Source organism: Triticum aestivum, chromosome 4B (genome assembly GCF_018294505.1).
Source record: "Triticum aestivum cultivar Chinese Spring chromosome 4B, IWGSC CS RefSeq v2.1, whole genome shotgun sequence".
Classification (NCBI taxonomy): Eukaryota; Viridiplantae; Streptophyta; class Magnoliopsida; order Poales; family Poaceae; genus Triticum; species Triticum aestivum.
The window spans coordinates 564,206,921-564,225,338 of NC_057804.1; the positions used below are offsets into that span (position 1 = coordinate 564,206,921).

General features: G+C 52.0%; 2 protein-coding genes across 2 annotated transcripts; one reads left to right on the plus strand and one right to left on the minus strand.

Annotated features, from left to right (window-relative positions):
- Positions 1-14,185: 14,185 nt before the first annotated feature.
- On the plus strand, positions 14,186-15,809 carry LOC123093272 (probable prolyl 4-hydroxylase 6). The gene is made up of 7 exons (XM_044515192.1): positions 14,186-14,405; positions 14,500-14,557; positions 14,667-14,774; positions 14,873-14,930; positions 15,015-15,196; positions 15,279-15,339; positions 15,437-15,809. Exons 1-7 carry the CDS (start codon positions 14,263-14,265, stop codon positions 15,748-15,750), a joined length of 924 nt encoding a protein of 307 aa, XP_044371127.1. The 5' UTR covers positions 14,186-14,262; the 3' UTR covers positions 15,751-15,809.
- LOC123093271 (glycerol-3-phosphate acyltransferase RAM2) lies at positions 15,781-18,002 on the minus strand. Its single transcript, XM_044515191.1, has 2 exons — positions 17,310-18,002; positions 15,781-16,755 (listed from the first exon to the last, which is right to left on the minus strand). The coding sequence occupies exons 1-2, from the start codon at positions 17,934-17,936 to the stop codon at positions 15,880-15,882; spliced, it is 1,503 nt and encodes a 500-aa protein (XP_044371126.1). The 5' UTR covers positions 17,937-18,002; the 3' UTR covers positions 15,781-15,879.
- Between the last annotated feature and the right edge of the window lie 416 nt (positions 18,003-18,418).

An 18,418-nucleotide genomic window follows, 5' to 3' on the forward strand; every position in this document is an offset into this window, starting at 1 on the left:
CCATGGCTCCCTTGGAGAGATTAGTGCCATTATCAGTTATAATGCTGTGTGGGAAACCAAAATGAAAGATCACCTTTTTCATGAACTGAACCGTTGTGGCCGCATCACACTTACTGACTGGCTCTACCTCAACCCACTTTGTAAACTTATCCACTGCCACAAGGAGATGTGTCTTTTTATCCTTAGACCTCTTGAAAGGTCCAACCATGTCAAGCCCCCAGACCGCGAACGGCCAAGTGATTGGGATCATCCTCAATTCTTGAGTCGGCACATGAGCTCGTCAGGAGAACTTTTGACAACCGTCACACTTACTGACCAGATCCTCTGCATCAGCATGAGCCGTGAGCCAGTAGAAACCATGACGGAAGGCCTTGGCCACAAGAGATTTTGAGCCGGCATGATGACCACAATCTCCTTCATGAATCTCACGAAGTATCTCTTATCCCTTCGCAGGCGACACACAGCGTTGAAACGCCCCTGTTACGCTGCAATGATGCAACTCACCATTAACAATCATCATGGATTTGGATCGCCTGACAATTTGGCTTGCCAAAGTCTCATCCTCTGGTAACTCCCCCCGGGTCATGTAGGCCAAATATGGCATTGTCCAATCCGGGATAACGTGAAGAGCTGCCACCAGCTGGGCCTCCGGGTCTGGCACCGCTAGTTCTTCTTCGGTAGGTACCTTGACAGAAGGGTTATGCAAAACATCAAGAAAGGTGTTAGGTGGCACCAGTTTACGTTGAGATCCCAGCCGGCTTAAAGCATCAGCCGCCTCATTCTTCCTTTGATCAATGTGCTCCACTTGATAACCCTTGAAATGTCCAGCCACAGCATCTACTTCACGACGATAAGCCTCCATGAGAGGATCCTTGGAATCCCACTTGCCTGACACTTGTTGATCCACGAGATCTGAGTCGCCCAGACACCTTACCCAGCTTAAGTTCATCTCCTTGGCCATCCGGAGACCATGGAGTAAGGCCTCGTACTCAGCTGCATTGTTAGTACATGGAAACATAAGCTGGAGTACATAACAAAATTTTTCACCTCGAGGGGAAGTTAAAACAACTCCAGCCCCCGAGCCTTCTAGCTGCCTGGACCCGTCAAAGTGAATAGTCCAATATGTGTTATCTGGCTTCTCCTCAGGTGCCTGCAACTCTGTCCAATCGTTGATAAAGTCCACCAAGGCCTGAGACTTAATAGCATTACTTGGCATGTACTTCAAACCATGAGGCCCAAGATCGATAGCCCACTTGGCGACTTGTCCTGTGGCCTCCCTATTCTGGATGATGTCTCCCAAAGGGGCAGAACTTACCAAAGTTATAGGATGACTTTGAAAGTACTGCTTCAATTTCCGGTTGGCCATAAACACTCCATAAATGAGTTTCTGCCAATGTGGATACCTTTGTTTAGACTCAATGATCACCTCACTGATATAGTAAATCGGCCGTTGAACCAGATGCTCCTTGCCAGCTTCCTTACGCTCCACCATGATGGAAACACTGATCGCTCGTGAATTAGCAGCCACATATAACAACAATGGCTCTCTGTCAATGGGAGCCGCAAGAACCGGTGGTTCAGACAATTGCCTCTTCAAGTCTTCAAAGGCAGCATCCGCAGCATCACTCCAGACAAAAGTGTGAGTTTTCTTCATCATTTGATATAATGGTAGGGCCTTCTCACCTAACCGGCTTATGAACCGGCTCAAAGCGGCGACATGACCCGCTAGCCGTTGAACATCATTGATGCACGCCGGTTTAGCCAGAGAGGTAATCGCCTTAATCTTCTCCGGATTAGCTTCAATGCCTCTGTTTGACACCAGAAAACCCAAGAGTTTGCCTGCAGGTACCCCGAACACACACTTGGCCGGGTTAAGCATCATCTTGTAAACCCGGAGATTATCAAAGGTCTCTTTCAAGTCGGATATCAAGGTTTCCTTTTCTCTAGACTTCAGCACGATGTCATCTACATAAGCATGAACATTACGCCCGATTTGATCGTGTAAATAGTTCTGCACACATCGCTGCTAAGTCACCTAGGCACTTTTGAGTCCAAACGGCATAGACACATAATAGAAGGCTCCAAACGGAGTGATGAAAGTTGTCTTCTCCTGGTCCTTAACTGCCATTTTGATCTGATGATAATCAGAGTAAGCATCCAAGATGCTCAAACGTTCACAACCCGCCGTAGCATCAATGATTTGATCAATACGGGGGAGAGCAAAGGGATCAGTCGGACAAGCCTTGTTTAAGTCCGTGTAATCCACACACATCCGCCAAGTGCTGTTCTTCTTGAGTACAAGCACCGGGTTAGCCAACCACTCCGGGTGAAAAACTTCAACAATAAACCCGGCCGCTAAGAGCCGGGCGACCACTTCCCCAATAGCTTTCCGTCTCTCTTCGTTGAACCATCAGAGAAACTGCCTGACCGGCTTATACTTTGGATCAATATTGAGAGTGTGCTCAGCGAGTTCCCTCGGTACACCCGGCATGTCAGAAGGTTTCCATGCAAAGATGTCCCAGTTCTCACGGATGAACTCGATGAGCGCACTTTCCTATTTAGGATCCAAATTGGCACTGATACTGAACTGCTTAGAAGCATCTCCTGGGGTAAAGTCAACAAGCTTTGTCTCAGCGGCCGATTTAAACTTCAACGCCCGGTCATGCTCAGTAGTTGGTTTCTTGAGGGAGGTCATATCCGTCGGGTCAACATTGTCTTGATAAAATTTGAGCTCCTCCGCGGCACAGGCAGACTCAGTGTAAGCCGCGTCGCCTTCTTCACATTCCAAGGCCACCTTTTGACTCCCATGCACAGTGATGGTGCCCTTGTAACACGGCATCTTGAGCTATAAGTAAACGTAACATGGCTGTGCCATGAATTTAGCATAAGCCGGTCGCCCAAATAGAGCGTGATATGGACTCCTGATTTTAACCACTTCAAATGTCAATTTCTCAGCCCTGGAGTCATACTCATCTCCAAAGGCCACCTCCAATTCAATCTTACCAACTGGGTAAGCCGACTTACCCAGAACCACTCCATGGAAAACAGTGTTGGATGTTCTCAAATTCTTATCAGTCAACCCCATGCGTTGAAAGGTCTCGTAGTAGAGGATATTGATGTTGCTACCTCCGTCCATGAGTACCTTAGTGAATTTATATCCACCAACCTGAGGTGCTACCACCAAGGCTAACTGACCCGGATTATCAACCCATGGTGGGTGGTCCTCTCTGCACCATATAATGGGTTGTTCTGACCACCTCAAATAATGAGGAATTGCCGGCTCAACAGAATTAACGGCCCTCTTATGAACCTTCTGGTCACGTTTACGTAAGCTAGTGGTAAACACGTGATACTGCCCACCATTCAACTGCTTTGGATGGCTTTGATAACCCGATTGTTGCTGCTGTTGCCCTCCTTGACCAGATTGCTGTTGATTATTATTGCCCGAATGTCCTTGAAAGCTGGAGTTTGAACCGTCGCCCGGGCCATGAAAACCGCCCGCTCCCGAGCCGCCGCCAGACCCGGAGTTGTCACCAAACGTATTGGAATTCTTGAAAGCCTTCATGATCGCGCAATCTTTCCATAAGTGGGTAGAGGGTCGTTCCCGGGTGCCGTGTCTCGGGAAGGCTCATTAAGTAACTGCTCAAGAGATGGGTCTGACCCGCCAGACCGAGGGGGCGGCCTGCCCTTACGTCTCTGATTGCTGCCCTGTGCATTAGCGTTGGCTACAAACTCCGGGTTGCCGTCCGCCTTACACTTATTGCCGCTTTGATTCACCGGGTTGTGTTGCTGACCCTTTCCATTGCCGTTCCTCTTTCCCTTCCCTGTCTTCTCATCATCAGACGCAGGATCCTTGGTACTATCAGAATCGGCATATTTGACTAAAGCCGCCATCAGCGTCCCCATATCGTTGCAGTCGCGTTTAAGGCGCCCCAGTTTCTGCCTCAGCGGCTCAAAGCGGCAATTCTTCTCCAACATGAGGACTGCAGAGCCGGCATCCATCTTGTCGGATGAATGTATTATCTCCTTGACCCAGCGTACCCAATGAGTGGTGGATTCAGCCTCCTCCTGCTTACAATTCGTCAAGTCCATGATCGACATAGATTGCTTGCAAGTGTCTTTGAAGTTCTGGATGAACGGGCTTTTAACTCTGCCCATGAGTCAATGGAGTTGGGTGACAAACCCTTTAACCAAGACCGGGCCGTTCCATCTAACATCATGGTAAAGTATTTAGCCATTGCTGCGTCGCTGACTTCCAATAACTCCATGGCCATCTCATAACTTTCAATCCAAGCTCCGGGCTGCAAGTCGGCCGTGTAATTCAGCATCTTTCGAGGTCCCTTGAAGTCCTTGGGCAGGCGCATGTTATGCAAAGCCGGTACCAAACAAGGAACACCATCGGCTCTAGTGGCTACTCCCGCCTCAACAGAAGTCATTGGATACTCTGGGATATCCTGATGAGCCGCCTGTTGAGCCGCCAGCTGAGCCGCCTGCTCGTTCTCCTGACGTACTCGATCTTGCACCGGGTTATAGCCACTGTGTTGGTTACGGCGTTGGGCGTTGCTTGACAAAGCTTCAGACTCCATGTGCCTGCTGTAACTCGGGCTCTAGTTCTGACGAGGCGGTGCTAACCAAGGCGGAGGAGTTGAATGAATCCTGTCCCTGCTGTAAGAATAGGTCTCTTGCTGAGCCAGGGCCGTCTGGAGAAGCTCTCTGACCCTCCGGGTCTCCACCACTGTCGGGTCATCTCCGTCCATGGGCAGAGCCGCCAAGCGCACCAAAGCCGCGATTAAGTTCTCCATGGGGTTGGAAAAGTGACCCGGAGGTATCGGCACATAACATGGTGGCGCCATGCTCACCTGAGGAGGTGGCATCTCTCGAGGCTGAGCCGGTCCTCCTGCTCCGGCTGTCATAAACTGATTGGCTTCTGGTGGGTTACTCGGACCGGCTCCGGGTGTAGCAAAAAGAATCCGAGGGTCGTAATTCGGAGGTAAACGGGACTGAGTTTTCTGATGTCTCCTCCTCATCCCCTCATTGGACGCGTTTAAGCTCATCGTGAGCTGGTAAGCTTCTGACTGCAACCGCTGCACCCGGGCATCTAGAGTCGCCCGCTCCGCGGCTAATCTAGTGTCCTCAGCTGCTAAGGCCTCCTTAGCCTGAGCTATTTCCTCACGCATCTGTGCCACCTCCGCGTCATGCTCATCTTTGTTTGCGGGGATAACCGTGGCGGTTAACAGGGTCATAAGCTTGTCCATGAGTTCTATCAACACCTGAGCCGGCGGGTGCACAGGGCCTCCTGCCCCGGCCACTCCTGTCCCGGATGTTATTGCTGTCGCAGCTGTAGAGTTTAAACCGGGCTGAGTCCCAGCCATGAAGACTCCTTCCCATCTTGGTGGCTCACATGGGTCCGGAATACTGATGCCATCGGAACAGCCCCCGAGCACGCCATCTTGCACCTGGTACAACGAATCTGTTGAACCGGTGGATGAATTGTCGTCTCAGAGGACGGCCGTCTCACCACCATCTTCAGATCCTTCAGAAAGTTCCTCTCCATGGATGCAGCCCACGAAAACATGCTTCATGACGGGTTGAACTCGGGTTTTTCTCGCACGCTGAGCCGTCTCGACGAGGTCGGTGCAGTTGTCCGGCTCAGGGCCCGGCTCACCGATCCGGCCGATGAAAACATGGATTCCACCAAAGGGGACCCGGTACCTGTACTCAATTGAGCCGGCGTCGGGGCCCCAGCCTTCGTCGTCAATGTAGATCTTGCCGCGACGACTCTTGTTCATCCGGCCCACTACGTATCCCTTGAGCCCTTTGAATTTGCCCTTCAAGAACTCAAATCCATCGTGCGCTGGCCCCACGATGGGCACCAACTGTCGTGGAATTGTCACGTCAGATGTCCTCATGAAAGGACTTAGTTATGGAGCCATCGCAACTAGGAAGCTTGAAGGGGTTAATCGGGACAAAGGACACGAGAGGTTTTATACTAGTTCGGCCCCTTACGGTGAAGGTAAGGCCTACGTCTAGTTGGGTTGGTATTGATGTTTCGATGACCAGGGAGCGAGATACGCTATGCCCGGCTCTCGATGAGTTGTTTCTTGCCCTAAGCCGCCAGCAGGTCGTCCCCTTATATACATGGGTTGCCGCCCTGTGGCTTACAGAGTCCTGGCCGGCTAATAAATAGTGCCCAGCTTGGTGACTAGTTAAATCTACCTTATGATACAAGTCATGCCATCATGGCGGTTTACTACAACGGGCCTTAAGTCGCTTGTGGGCCTTAAGCCTTTTGTTGAACCGCCATCTTCATGCTTTGGTCTTGGGCTTCTTTCTGGTGAGTCTTCTTTGCGTAACCCGGCCCCTCCTGGGCGGCTTAGACAAATAGTTATATCCCCAACAAGTGGTAACCATAGAAGCATATTTGCTAATGAGTTTAAGTTCATCTTTAACTCTAGCCATATAATCACTCAAGCGTCCAATCATGAAAGCATTACTCTTTAATTCTCTACCAACATAAGAATTGAAACTTTCTTGTTTAGCCATAAAGTCATCAAATTCATCCAAACAGTGGCTAGGAAATTTAGTAGATGGGATTTCAACTTTATCATATCTATAGAGATAATTTACCTTTACTACCTGTGTCGGGTTATCAAGAACATGTGTTTCTTCGACAGGCGGTATATTAAGACCATGTATTTCTTCAATAGGAGGTAAATTCTTAATATCTTCAGCTTTAATACCTTTTTCTTTCATAGATTTCTTTGCCTCTTGCATATCTTCAGGACTGAGAAATAAAACACCCCTCTTCTTCGGAGTTGGTTTGGGAATAGGCTCAGGAGTTGGCTCAGTTGGCTCAGGAATTGTCTCATGAAGAGTCCAATTATTTTCATTAGTCAACATATTATTCAATAGAAATTCAGCTTGGTCGACTGTTCTTTCCCTGAAAACACAACCAGCACAACTATCCAAGTGGTCCTTGGAAGCATCGGTTAGTCCATTATAAAAGATATCAAGTATTTCATTTTTCTTAAGAGGATGATCAGGCAAAGCATTAAGTAATCAGAGAAGCCTCCCCCAAGCTTGTGGGAGACTCTCTTCTTCGATTTGCACAAATATATTTCCCTCAAGGGAGCTTGTTTCTTATGACCAGGGAAATATTTAGCAGAGAAGTAGTAAATCATATCCTGGGGACTACGCACACAACCAGGATCAAGAGAATTAAACCAAGTTTTAGCATCACCCTTTAATGAGAACGGAAATATCTTAAGGATATAATAGTAGCGAGACTTCTCATCATTAGTGAACAGGGTGGCTATATCATTTAACTTAGTAAGATGTGCCACAACAGTTTCAGATTCATAGCCATAAAAAGGATCGGATTCAACCAAAGTAATTATCTCAGGATCAACAGAGAAATCATAATCCTTATCAGTAACAAAGATAGGTGAAGTAGCAAAAGCAGGGTCATACTTCATTCTAGCATTTAGAGATTGCTGCTTCCATTTAGCTAATAACTTCTTAAGATCATATCTATCATTGCAAGCAAGAATAGCTCTAGCAGCTTCTTCATCCATAACATAACCCTCTGGAACAACAGACAATTCATACTTAGGGGGAGAACCTTCATCATCACTATCATCGATAATTTCATCTTCTATAATTTCATTCTCTCTAACCCTAGCAAGTTGTTCATCAAGAAATTCACCTAATGGCAAATTAGTATCAAGCACAGAAGTAGTTTCATCATAAGTATCATGCATAGCAGAAGTGGCATCATCAATAACATGCGACATATCAGAATTCATAGCAGTAGCAGGTTTAGGTGTCGCAGGCTTACTCAAAACGGAAGGAGAATCTAGTGCAGAGGTAGATGGCAGGTCCTTACCTCCCCTCGTAGTTGAGGAAAAAATCTTGGTTCTTTCGTCTTTCAAGTTTCTCATAGTGATCAGCAGATATAAATCCCAAGTGACTCAAAGAATAGAGCTATGCTCCCCGGCAACGACACCAAAAAATAGTCTTGATAACCCACAAGTATAGGGGATCGCAACAGTTTTCGAGGGTAGAGTATTCAACCCAAATTTATTGATTCGACACAAGGGGAGCCAAAGAATATTCTCAAGTATTAACAGTTGAGTTGACAATTCAACCACACCTGGGTAACTTAGTATCTGCAGCAAAGTAGTATGACAGTAATGGTAATAGTGGCAAAAGTAAAGATAGTAGTTTTGTAGTAATTGTAACAGTAGCGACGGTAAAGTAAATAAGCAAAGCACAATATGTGAAAATCTCGTAGGCATTGGATCAGTGATGGATAATTATGTCGGGTGCGATTCCTCATGTAATAGTTATAACATAGGGTGATACAGAACTAGCTCCAATTCATCAATGTAATGTAGGCATGTATTCCGAATATAGTCATACGTGCTTATGGAAAAGAACTTGCATGACATCTTTTGTCCTACCCTCCCGTGGCAGCGGCCAGCGAGGTCCTAATGGAAACTAAGGGATATTAAGGCCTCCTTTTAATAGAGAACCGGACCAAAGCATTAGCACTTAGTGAATACATGAACTCCTCAAACTACGGTCATCACCGAGAAGTATCCCGATTATTGTCACTTCGGGGTTGTCGGATCATAACACATAATAGGTGACTATAGACTTGCAAGATAGGATCAAGAACTCACATATATTCATGAAAACATAATAGGTTCAGATCTGAAATCATGGCACTCGGGCCCTAGTGACATGCATTAAGCATAACAAAGTCATAGCAACATCAATCTCAGAACATAGTGGATACTATGGATCAAACCCTAACAAAACTAACTTGATTACATGGTAAATCTCATCCAACCCATCACCGTCCAGCAAGCCTACGATGGAATTACTCACGCACGGCGGTGAGCATCATGAGATTGGTGATGGAGGATGGTTGATGACGACGATGGCGACGAATCCCCCTCTCCGGAGCCCCGAACGGACTCCAGATCAGCCCTCCCGAGAGAGATTAGGGCTTGGCGGCAGCTCCGTATCATAAAACACGATGAAACTTTCTCTCTGATTTTTTTCTCCGCGAAACGGAATATATAGAGTTGGAGTTGAGGTCTGTGGAGCACCAGGGGGCCCATGAGACAGGGGGGCGCGCCCCCCACCCTCGTGGATAGGGTGTGGGACCCCTGGCCTGGCCTTCATTCTTTCGCCAGTATTTTTTATATTTTCCAAAAGTTATCTCCGTGGATTTTCAGGTCATTCCGAGAACTTCTGTTTTCTGCACAATAAATAACACCATGGCAGTTCTGCTGAAAACAACGTCAGTCCGGGTTAGTTTCATTCAAATCATGCAAGTTAGAGTCCAAAACAAGGGCAAAAGTGTTTGGAAAAGTAGATACGTTGGAGACGTATCACTCGTGCAGAGGGATGGACGAGAAGCGTGTGCTGCCTCCTGAGCGCCTCACGACCATGCACGCCCCGCACTGGGCCGTCTCCTCCTTTGTCGATGTACCCAACTTGAGGTAGAAGAATCCACCCCAGAGCTCGATCGTTGGCTAGACGCCGAGGTATCCCTCGCAGAAGGTGACAAAGGCCGAGATGTACATCACCGTGTTGGGGGTGAGGTGATGCGGTTGCAACCGGTAGAAGTGGAGGAATTCCCAGAAGAAGCCGCTGGCCGGGATCACAAAACTACAGAGGAAGTGCGTATGGAAGACGACGTACTCACCGGGCTCCGGCCGCGGCTAGATCTCCGGCTCGGGGGGGGGGGGGGATGCGCAGGCCCACGTTGTCGGCACGGGGAAGCCTTTGTGTCGCGTGGAGGAAGTCGATGTGGTCGTCGTGAATATTGGACCCCAGCCAGCCGCTCTTCACCATGGCTCGGGATGGCGAGGAAGAGCATGATGGCGAGGATGACGGACGGTGTGGCGATGGTTCTAGGCAGTAGAGGCGCTGCAGCGGCCGTGACGGAGCAGCGGCCTCGACGAGACAACAAAGGCAGAGAAGTGCTAGCCGCAGCAGAGTTTCGGTAGCGGTGGACCAGCGCAACGGCGGCACCAACGAGAGGAAGAAGAGAGAGCGGGAGGGGGCGCGCGTGTGTTCTATCGCCCCTCCTCCCCCTCCCCCTCTTTATAGCAGGCTCGGCGAAGCCGAGGCGATGTGGGGGCATGGGATTAACTACGCCCCGCACCCGGCTCCTCCCAGCCGGACGGATCAGAAGGCGGAAGATCTCTCGAAGGGGAAATTGCTGAGGCCCTTCAGCTGCTAGCCGTAGAAAATCATCATCTTCGGGGACTACTGTCGGGGGGATAGACCCCTGGTAGCCTCATCTACACTAAACCACATTTCAAGACATCGGGGCAAGCCACGCCCCTCAAGCCGATAGGTCTCACGACCATCAACCAGAGCCAGTTGGTGCCACCCACCCGTACTCCAGAAGACGGCGTACTCCAGAAGGCGGCGTGCCCCAGAAGATGGCGCACTCCAGAAGGCGGCGAGGGTACGGGCAGGCTCCTAGCAGGCGGCCCGCCCCCTCCCTAGGAGTCTAAGCCCGACCAAGAGACAAGCCGGGGCATGGCTACAGTGTGACATGCCTCCCCCAAATCCCGGCGCGCACTGTAGCCATGGCGCGCCTGACACGGCCTCCGTCAGCATGGACGAAGCAACAGTGAAGAGTCGTCAATGGATCCCGCAGGCGGCGGGCCCCGCCCGTCGGCCGATTCCTCGGCAGCCGGCAAGGCCCACCAGAGGCGGGCCCCAGTAGCCGGCGGAGAACTCAACCTCTATAGACATTGGCATTCGGGACCTACCACCCGGCCAGATTACTATGAGGAAGGGCCGGAGGCACGTGGCATACGCGAGTGATGAAGCCATCGCGGCGGCCGCCATCGTCGGTGCCGCGCAGCAGGAGGTCACCAACGCCCGCGTCGCGGCGACAACGAGGGAGGCCCTTTATATGCTAGGGTTTTATAGGCCAACCCCCCAGGCCACACCCATGCAAAGGGCCCCAACCTTAGTTCCCTCACCATTTTCATACACCACAGCTTGGGAGAAGAGAGCTAGCCTTGCCCTTCTTCCTCCTCTAGCCAAACAGCTCTAGGAGCACCATTGTATTCCTTGAGATATAGTGATCATGCAGAGACCCTGCAGAGCAGGAATAGGGGTTTCATCTCTTAGGAGAGCCCTGAACCTCGGTACATCTCATGTCCGTCGGAGCTTGTGCTCACTCCCGCCTCCAGGACCTGACGACGTACTTCTGGCCCCATCCATGATTAGCCACCCCCTGGCATCTACCGTGATATTACCATGACAAATGTTATGATAGAGGGCGCTTTGTCGCAGTTGCATCGATCTACAATGAAGCTTCTAACTAATAAAATTCTTGCCATAGTGTGAGTTCATTATGCATGAGGACACACCATCAATGATGAGTTCATTATGCTCAACATTTTCATACAATATAATGAACATTTGATCCCATTTCAAGCCTTCTTATGTATCATTCTTGCCATAGTGTGAGTTGTGGCTCTGACTTTTAGCCGTGGTACTTAAAAACGCTTGGGGGGATCAATTATTTGCTTGTTTTAATCAAGGACCTTGATAAGTGCCACACGTCGGGTACGAGCACTTGGCAACTCTGAAAGTTTTTTATGGAAAATTTAGTTATGCGAGGATGGCAACTTTAGTTAGCAAACATGGTAACTTTGATGCTTCAGTTTATTTTTGACAGAAACTTGCGTGTCATTGAATTTACCATCCTTGTGTGACTAAAATTGCCATCGATGGATTTAATCAAAGATGGTTTGACTTTATCACTCAACAAGAATGCTTAAGGGCGCAAGAGTAGCTCATGACATATTTTACCCCAAAATCAACATTCGGTCAATTAGTTGTAATTTTTATTAGGGAAACGTTTCTCGCCGGGGCACCGGCCGAACCGTTCGGCCGGTCGCATGCGCACGTTCGATCCCACCACGTATGCGCCATGAGCCCACGACTCGATGCTTCCACCGCACATGCACTTTTTCTTTTTTTCCCTCTCTGTCTTATCTTATTCTCCACCTCCCTCCTTTATCCTCTCCTCCGCCACTCCCATCCCCTCCATCTCTGTCTCTTTTTCTCCAGCGAGAGAATCCCTCTCCATGAGATTCGGCACCGGCCACTGCTGGGAGCCAGCCATGGCCGCTCAACCAACCCCCTTGCCCCTCCCATCCTTGATGTTTATGCTGCAGAAGAGAGCGAGAGGAGTCCCCATGGTGGATGCGCCGCATCGACGGTGGGCTGCATCGACGGTGAATCGACGGCGACTGCGCCGCACAGTTCCGCGGTGCTACAACCCGCGGTTACAAATGCTGGAACCGTGGCTTCCAGATGCTGGAATCACGGCGGCAAATGCCAGAAGCCAGCAGCTGCTCGTAGTGACCACGCGGGACACACGATGGTGCGACCGGTTTGCGAGATGCTAGAACCACGAAGCCTTTTTGCTGCAACCGGGGCAGCCCAGAGCTGGAACCGGCATCGGTAATTGCTGCCTGCCATGCATTGTGCTGGAACCCGACGCGCCTTCGCCGCCGACGGCAACCTTTTTTGTTGGAACCAGTGTGTGTTTTTGCTGGAACTAGCTATTTTTTTGCTACAATCACCCACTGGTAGTTTTTCCAGTCGACTATGTTTTGCTGGAACCAGCTTTAGTTTTTGCTAGAACCTAGTGATTTTTTTGCTTCAACCAACAAATGAAAGATTTTTGTTTCTTTTAGTTTTTTATTGCTTGGCACTCCAACCCGCGGCGAGCCGGAGGCGACAATGCTACTGATGTTGCAACCGTGGTCACCACGGGCTGGAACCGGCCGGTGTCAGAGTTGCAACCAGTACCATGACGAGCACTACTCTGTTTTCCACTACAATTGGTGATGATGATTTTGCTACAACCGCGACCTCTTTTTGTTACGACCGGCTGGATGGTTTGCTACATCCATTCACGGCAGAGCTGTGGACGACGGCGACAACGATGATTTTTTGCTGCAACCACCTTCTCCTTTTGCTACTACCGATGTTTTTTTGCTACATCCCATTCATCGTTGTGACTGGTGGTCGACTCGCCGCCGTTGGCTGAAACTCACGCGTCAACGGCGACGGCTAGCAGGCGGCGTGCCGTAGCACAGCAACCATGGGGCATCAACTGCCGGAGTTGCAACCGGTCAAGGGGGAAGTTTCGACCAGGGGGTCGTCGACAAGATCTCCAACTGAAATCGACGACGAGGAGAGGTTCTTCAGTGAGCACCGTCGCTGGAGACGACAGAGTAGGCCTGCCGTCGTGAGCGGGGCCGCCATAAACGATGCCCTCTTTTGGCTCTGCGACGAGCTGCGGCGGGGGACGACGCCTGCGCAGTCACCGCGTTCTTTTTTTTTGTATGCAAAGACAGGGAAGAAGATGCTGGCGTGGGGCATCGAACGGCGGCTGTATGCTGGATCGTACGGCTGGGTGCAGACCGGCCCAAATTTGGGCCGGCGCACCGGCGCGTAGTGCTGCCCTTTTTATTACCATTATTGTTCGTTGTACTCCATGATTGAAAATAAATAAATTGCAATTTCCTCACAGAAAGACAGAGATCCCGCCTCAGCTACCTGAGCCACATATCTCCCTTTGTAAGAAATATAAGACTTTTTAATCTAAATTGAAGGAGGCCCCTTTCTCTTATCAATGCTAATCCAAAGGCTGCCACAAAAAAGAACGATCCAGAAATATTTCTTAAAAGAATGATGGTATTCCCCAAAAGGAAACATGATTGATAACGAAACAAAGCCCAGATGGTCTGGACGGCGTCCATATACGGGCCCATAAGGAGCCGCATCGACGACCATACAAACCTTCCAGAGTCCACATCACCCATTCTAAAAAAAAGGTCATATCTTCCATGATTTTTTTTAGGGAATATCTCCCATGATTAATAATCCTGAAAAGAAATCTATCCGTGATTATAAAGCGAATCCTTCGTCAAGGAATTAATAAGGCCTCCCCGCAAAAAAAAAAAGGAATTAATAAGGCCAACTAATAACCCTGAAAAGAAATCTATCCGTGATTAATAGTACGAATCCTTCGTCAAGGAAACCCGTCGACGTCACTCCATGCAGGTGGGTCCGCGGCTTATTAAAATTGCCCTTTCAGCCAGTGAGCCCCGTCAAACGGCCCCACACCTCGGTCGTCGTCGTCGTCGCGTCGCCGAAGACCCGAAGTCAGACTCAAACGACCCGACCGTCTCGTCACCGCATCCCATGGCTCCCCTGTTCCAGCGCGCCCTCCTCGCCGCCCTGCTGCTCGCCAGCACGGCCTCCTCATCCTTCGCCACCGCCAGCCGCGACGACGGCGGCGGGCGCTTCGACCCCACCCGCGCCGTCCACGTCTCGTGGCGCCCCAGGTGACCGACCGACGCCGACCACCCTCCTCCGCCGCCCGCCGGCACCACAGCCTCGTCGACATACATAACGTCCGTGCATCCCTCTGTACCGCAGGGCGTTCCTGTACAAGGGGTTCCTGTCGGAGGCGGAATGCGATCACCTCGTCGCGCTGGTGAGTTAACCATCTCTCTCTCTGTCTCTCTCTCTGCGCCCGGCGCACCGTACGTAGACATTCCATCACTCGCAATACATGCGTGATCTGCGTGTGAGTGGTGTGGCAGGCGGAGGAGGGTGGCCTGCAGAAGTCGATGGTGGTGGACCGGCTGACGGGGAAGAGCGTGATGAGCCAGGTGCGCACCAGCTCCGGAACGTTCCTCCCCAAGAAGCAGGTGCGCATCGCCTTCGACCTTTCATGGCAGCGAGGCAAGTCCATTTCCCACGGATTTGGCTCACGATCTGTCTCATCCATCTGCCCTATCTCATCTAGGACCAAGTTGTGGCGATGATAGAGGAGAGGATCGCCGCCTGGACCATGCTGCCACAGGGTACGCTATGCTATGCTCTCCCCGGTGCACTGAACTCAGCGCACGCTGCATTTCAATTTTGATTCAAACTGCAATGTTGGGCAGAGAACGGCGAGAGCATCCAGGTGCTCCGGTACGAGAGCGGCCAGAAGTACGAGCCGCACGTCGACTTCATCCGGCACACAGCCAAAGGATACCATTCCCGCTGGGGGCACCGCGTCGCCACCGTGCTCATGTACCTGTCCGGCGTCAAGATGGGCGGCGAGACCGTCTTCCCCAACTCCGACGTACTAATTGCAGATCTGTTATCTAGCTGCATATCTCGTTCTTCCCAACCTACGACCTCGAAATTAATTTGTTTCGCCACAGGCCGAGACGTTGCAGCCTAAAGACGACACATGGTCAGAGTGTGCACGACGTGGGTACGCAGGTAATAAGCGTGGACTCTTGGCCATGCAGATAGTCTTAGCAGTATCTCTTAATGTGACGCACTACACTTTGGAGTACTGATTTGTTTTACGTGGCAGTGAAACCTGTGAAGGGCGACGCGGTGCTGTTCTTCAGCCTGCACCCCAACGGGACGACAGACCCGGACAGCCTGCACGGGAGCTGCCCAGTGATCGATGGCGAGAAGTGGTCGGCGACCAAGTGGATCCACGTCCGACCCTTCGACAGCCGCCCTCGCGTGCCGTCCACCGCCGGATGCGGCGACGAGAACGATCTCTGCCCTCGGTGGGCTGCAAATGGGGAGTGCGCCAAGAACCCTCGCTACATGGTCGGAACCGCCGGCTTCCCCGGCTTCTGCAGGAAGAGCTGCAACGCGTGCACCAGTACATTGTAGATTACTATATTGTAATCGCAGGCCACTGACTGGCTAATCGAAATAAAAATATCTGTTTATCAATGATTTGTTATGTACAAATATACGATCAATGGATCAACAAATCATTGTCCGGCCAGGCAATCGCGTTCACGTGCCCTTGCTCGGCCCGACGACGCCGTCGTTGCCGGCGAGCGCGAGGTACTTGTCCTTCCTGGTGAAGCCGGTGCACTCGAAGGAGAGCGCCGAGGCGATGAGCCTCTGCACGTGGTTCGCCACCTCGTGGCTCGACCTCCCGCCGCCGCCGCAGGTGTGCTCCGCCGGCAGCCTGTCGAGGAACGTCACCGTGTACTGCGGCCGCGGATTCATGAACAGGTAGAAGGGGTCCATCCCCTTCCAGCCCCTGGCCGTGGTGCCGTGGAACATGCTCATCCGGCACTCCGTCGCCACGGGCACGATGTCGTCGCTGAGCTCCGCGAAGAGCGACGAGAAGCGCAGCAGGAAGGGCTCCCGGCACGTCGTCCCCTCGGGGCAGACGACGAGGTCGCCCCCGGCGAGCAGGCGCCTGATGGCGGCGGCGTCGGTGGCGCGGTCGCGGGTGAGGCGGACGGTGCGGATCGGCGAGAGGAACTCGGAGAGGCGGGAGAGCGAGTAGGTGACGACGGACACGGGGCGGCCGAGCGCCACGGAGATGAACACCGGGTCCAGGAGCGTGCGGTGGGAGCAGGCGAAGAGCGCGCCCGTGCGGCCCTCGGCATGCTTCGGGCGCGGCGGGGGCGCGCCCCGCACCACGACACGCACGCCCAGCGCACGGTAGACGTGGTACTGCCACGGCATCGGGACGAGCGACCCCGCGGCGACCCGGACGCACGCGAGAAGGAAGCCGATGGGGTACCACACCACGGCGAGCAACGCGGCCAGCGGGGTCGGCCGCTGGACGAGGCGGCCGTCGTGGAAGACCACCGGCTTCCGCAGCTTGTCCGCGCCCACGGCGTCCACCGGCTCCCGCGGCACGAGGTACGCCTCCTGCAGTCCAAAACCAAAGTTACAAAAGTATTCTGCGCACGAACTTTGTATACAAGTAGTGACCATGGTCGGCCACACTTTTCGCTACCGGTAGCATTTTAACAAGATTAACCTGAAATGGTTAGTTTGCACAGGAAGAACAGTACTGCAATAAAAGCATGCAAAAAGGGCAGAATCAATGCCTCACCGCCATGGGACGTGGTTACCATATTGGTCCAAGCAACTACTCATCGTACGGGGAAACGGCTGTTGGGTTGCTCTACCTAAATTGGCATGCATCATGAATGCATGCACAAACGAGCTGATGATGATCAAGAGATGCATGAAGGACATGTTTAGGTACTACTATAAGCCGACCCTCAGCCATCCTGCATGATATTCATGCATGCCAACATGATATGCCATGAACAATCCGCTCAGGTTGACTAGAACGCCGACGGCCATCTTTTTCGCGCCGGCATATGGAACCATTTGATTTATCGACGGGCAGCGTACGTCGAAACTCCGGGTAACATCAGGGCTTTAACCAGTGCTTAAAGAATCAAGTAAGTAACCTTGCAAATGCTCATGAAGGCGTAGTCGGACCTCCGGTCGCCCAGCCCGACCTCCGGCGCGTCGCCGTCGCCGACCATCTCCCTCAGCGCCTCGGCCTTCCTCTCGCCGACGAGCACGCCCCGGCGCGAGTCCACCAGCCCGGTCGCGCGCCCGCGCCACGTCGCGAGCTCCGTGCCGGCGACGGCGTCGGCGCCGAGGTGGTCCCGCAGGAACGGCTCCGCCATCACCCTGGGCGTGGCGGTCACCACCCACCTCCGCCCGCACGCCGTGAACACGCGCCACGCGTCCGGGTGCACGTCGTCCGCGTAGAACCTGGGAAGCACGGCGCGGGCTGCGGACTCGATGTCCGCCACGCGCGCGCCAGCGGTGGCCGCGAACACCAGCATCCGCACGCCGGCCGACTCGGACACCGCGTGGTACAGCAACCCGGCCAGCGGCGCCAGGAGCAGGAGGAGCGCGAGGCGCGGCACGCCGCCGGCCTCGAAGGCGACGAGCGCGTAGTACGGGAAGGCGCTCCGCGACCGGAGCAGCGTGCCGTCCAGGTCCGACACCACGGTGTGGTCGCCACGGCGCGACGCGTCGCACTTGCGCACCGCCGGGAACGGCTCCTTGCTGGCTACCACCATTGCACTGGCTTGAACGCGAAGGCTAACCCGTTTGTCTTGAGTCGGCTGCGTGTGGTCGTGTGATCTGTGCCTCTGTGGTTTGGTCTGCGCACAAGTGTGCGCAAGGATTTATAGAGCGCGGCGACGCGTGACAGACGGGCGGTTTGTGGATAGTAGGAGAAAGGACAAAACAAGGGTTGACTGATTAATTGGGTGAGCGGTAAAATTGTGGACGAATCCACGTTGTAGTCCGCGTTTCTTCGTTTGTGCTACTGCCACATATAGAACTGTAAAATAAACGCATGTCAAGAAAATGTCATTCACCACTTACACAAAAAGAAATATCATGTCTCAACAATTGCCATATTCAAAGTTTCATTGACAACTGATTTTTTTTCCTCGAATGTCATTTGACCATGAACTTTTACGCTTTTTTAGACCATCTCGGAAACTTTTTGTTGAACCGTCATGATTTTCTGCATGCATCCAGTAGTGCACTTTAG

Excerpts from the sequence above, each read along its gene's own strand:
- LOC123093272 (XM_044515192.1), top strand. The coding sequence starts at position 14,263 with ATGGCTCCCCTGTTCCAGCGCGCCCTCCTCGCCGCCCTGCTGCTCGCC. Across the intron at positions 14,558-14,666 it reads GCGATCACCTCGTCGCGCTG|GCGGAGGAGGGTGGCCTGCA; the intron begins GTGAGTTAACCA and ends GTGGTGTGGCAG. Across the intron at positions 14,775-14,872 it reads CGTTCCTCCCCAAGAAGCAG|GACCAAGTTGTGGCGATGAT; the intron begins GTGCGCATCGCC and ends TATCTCATCTAG.
- LOC123093271 (XM_044515191.1), bottom strand. The coding sequence starts at position 17,936 with ATGGTGGTAGCCAGCAAGGAGCCGTTCCCGGCGGTGCGCAAGTGCGAC. Across the intron at positions 16,756-17,309 it reads CCTTCATGAGCATTTGCAAG|GAGGCGTACCTCGTGCCGCG; the intron begins GTTACTTACTTG and ends TTTGGACTGCAG.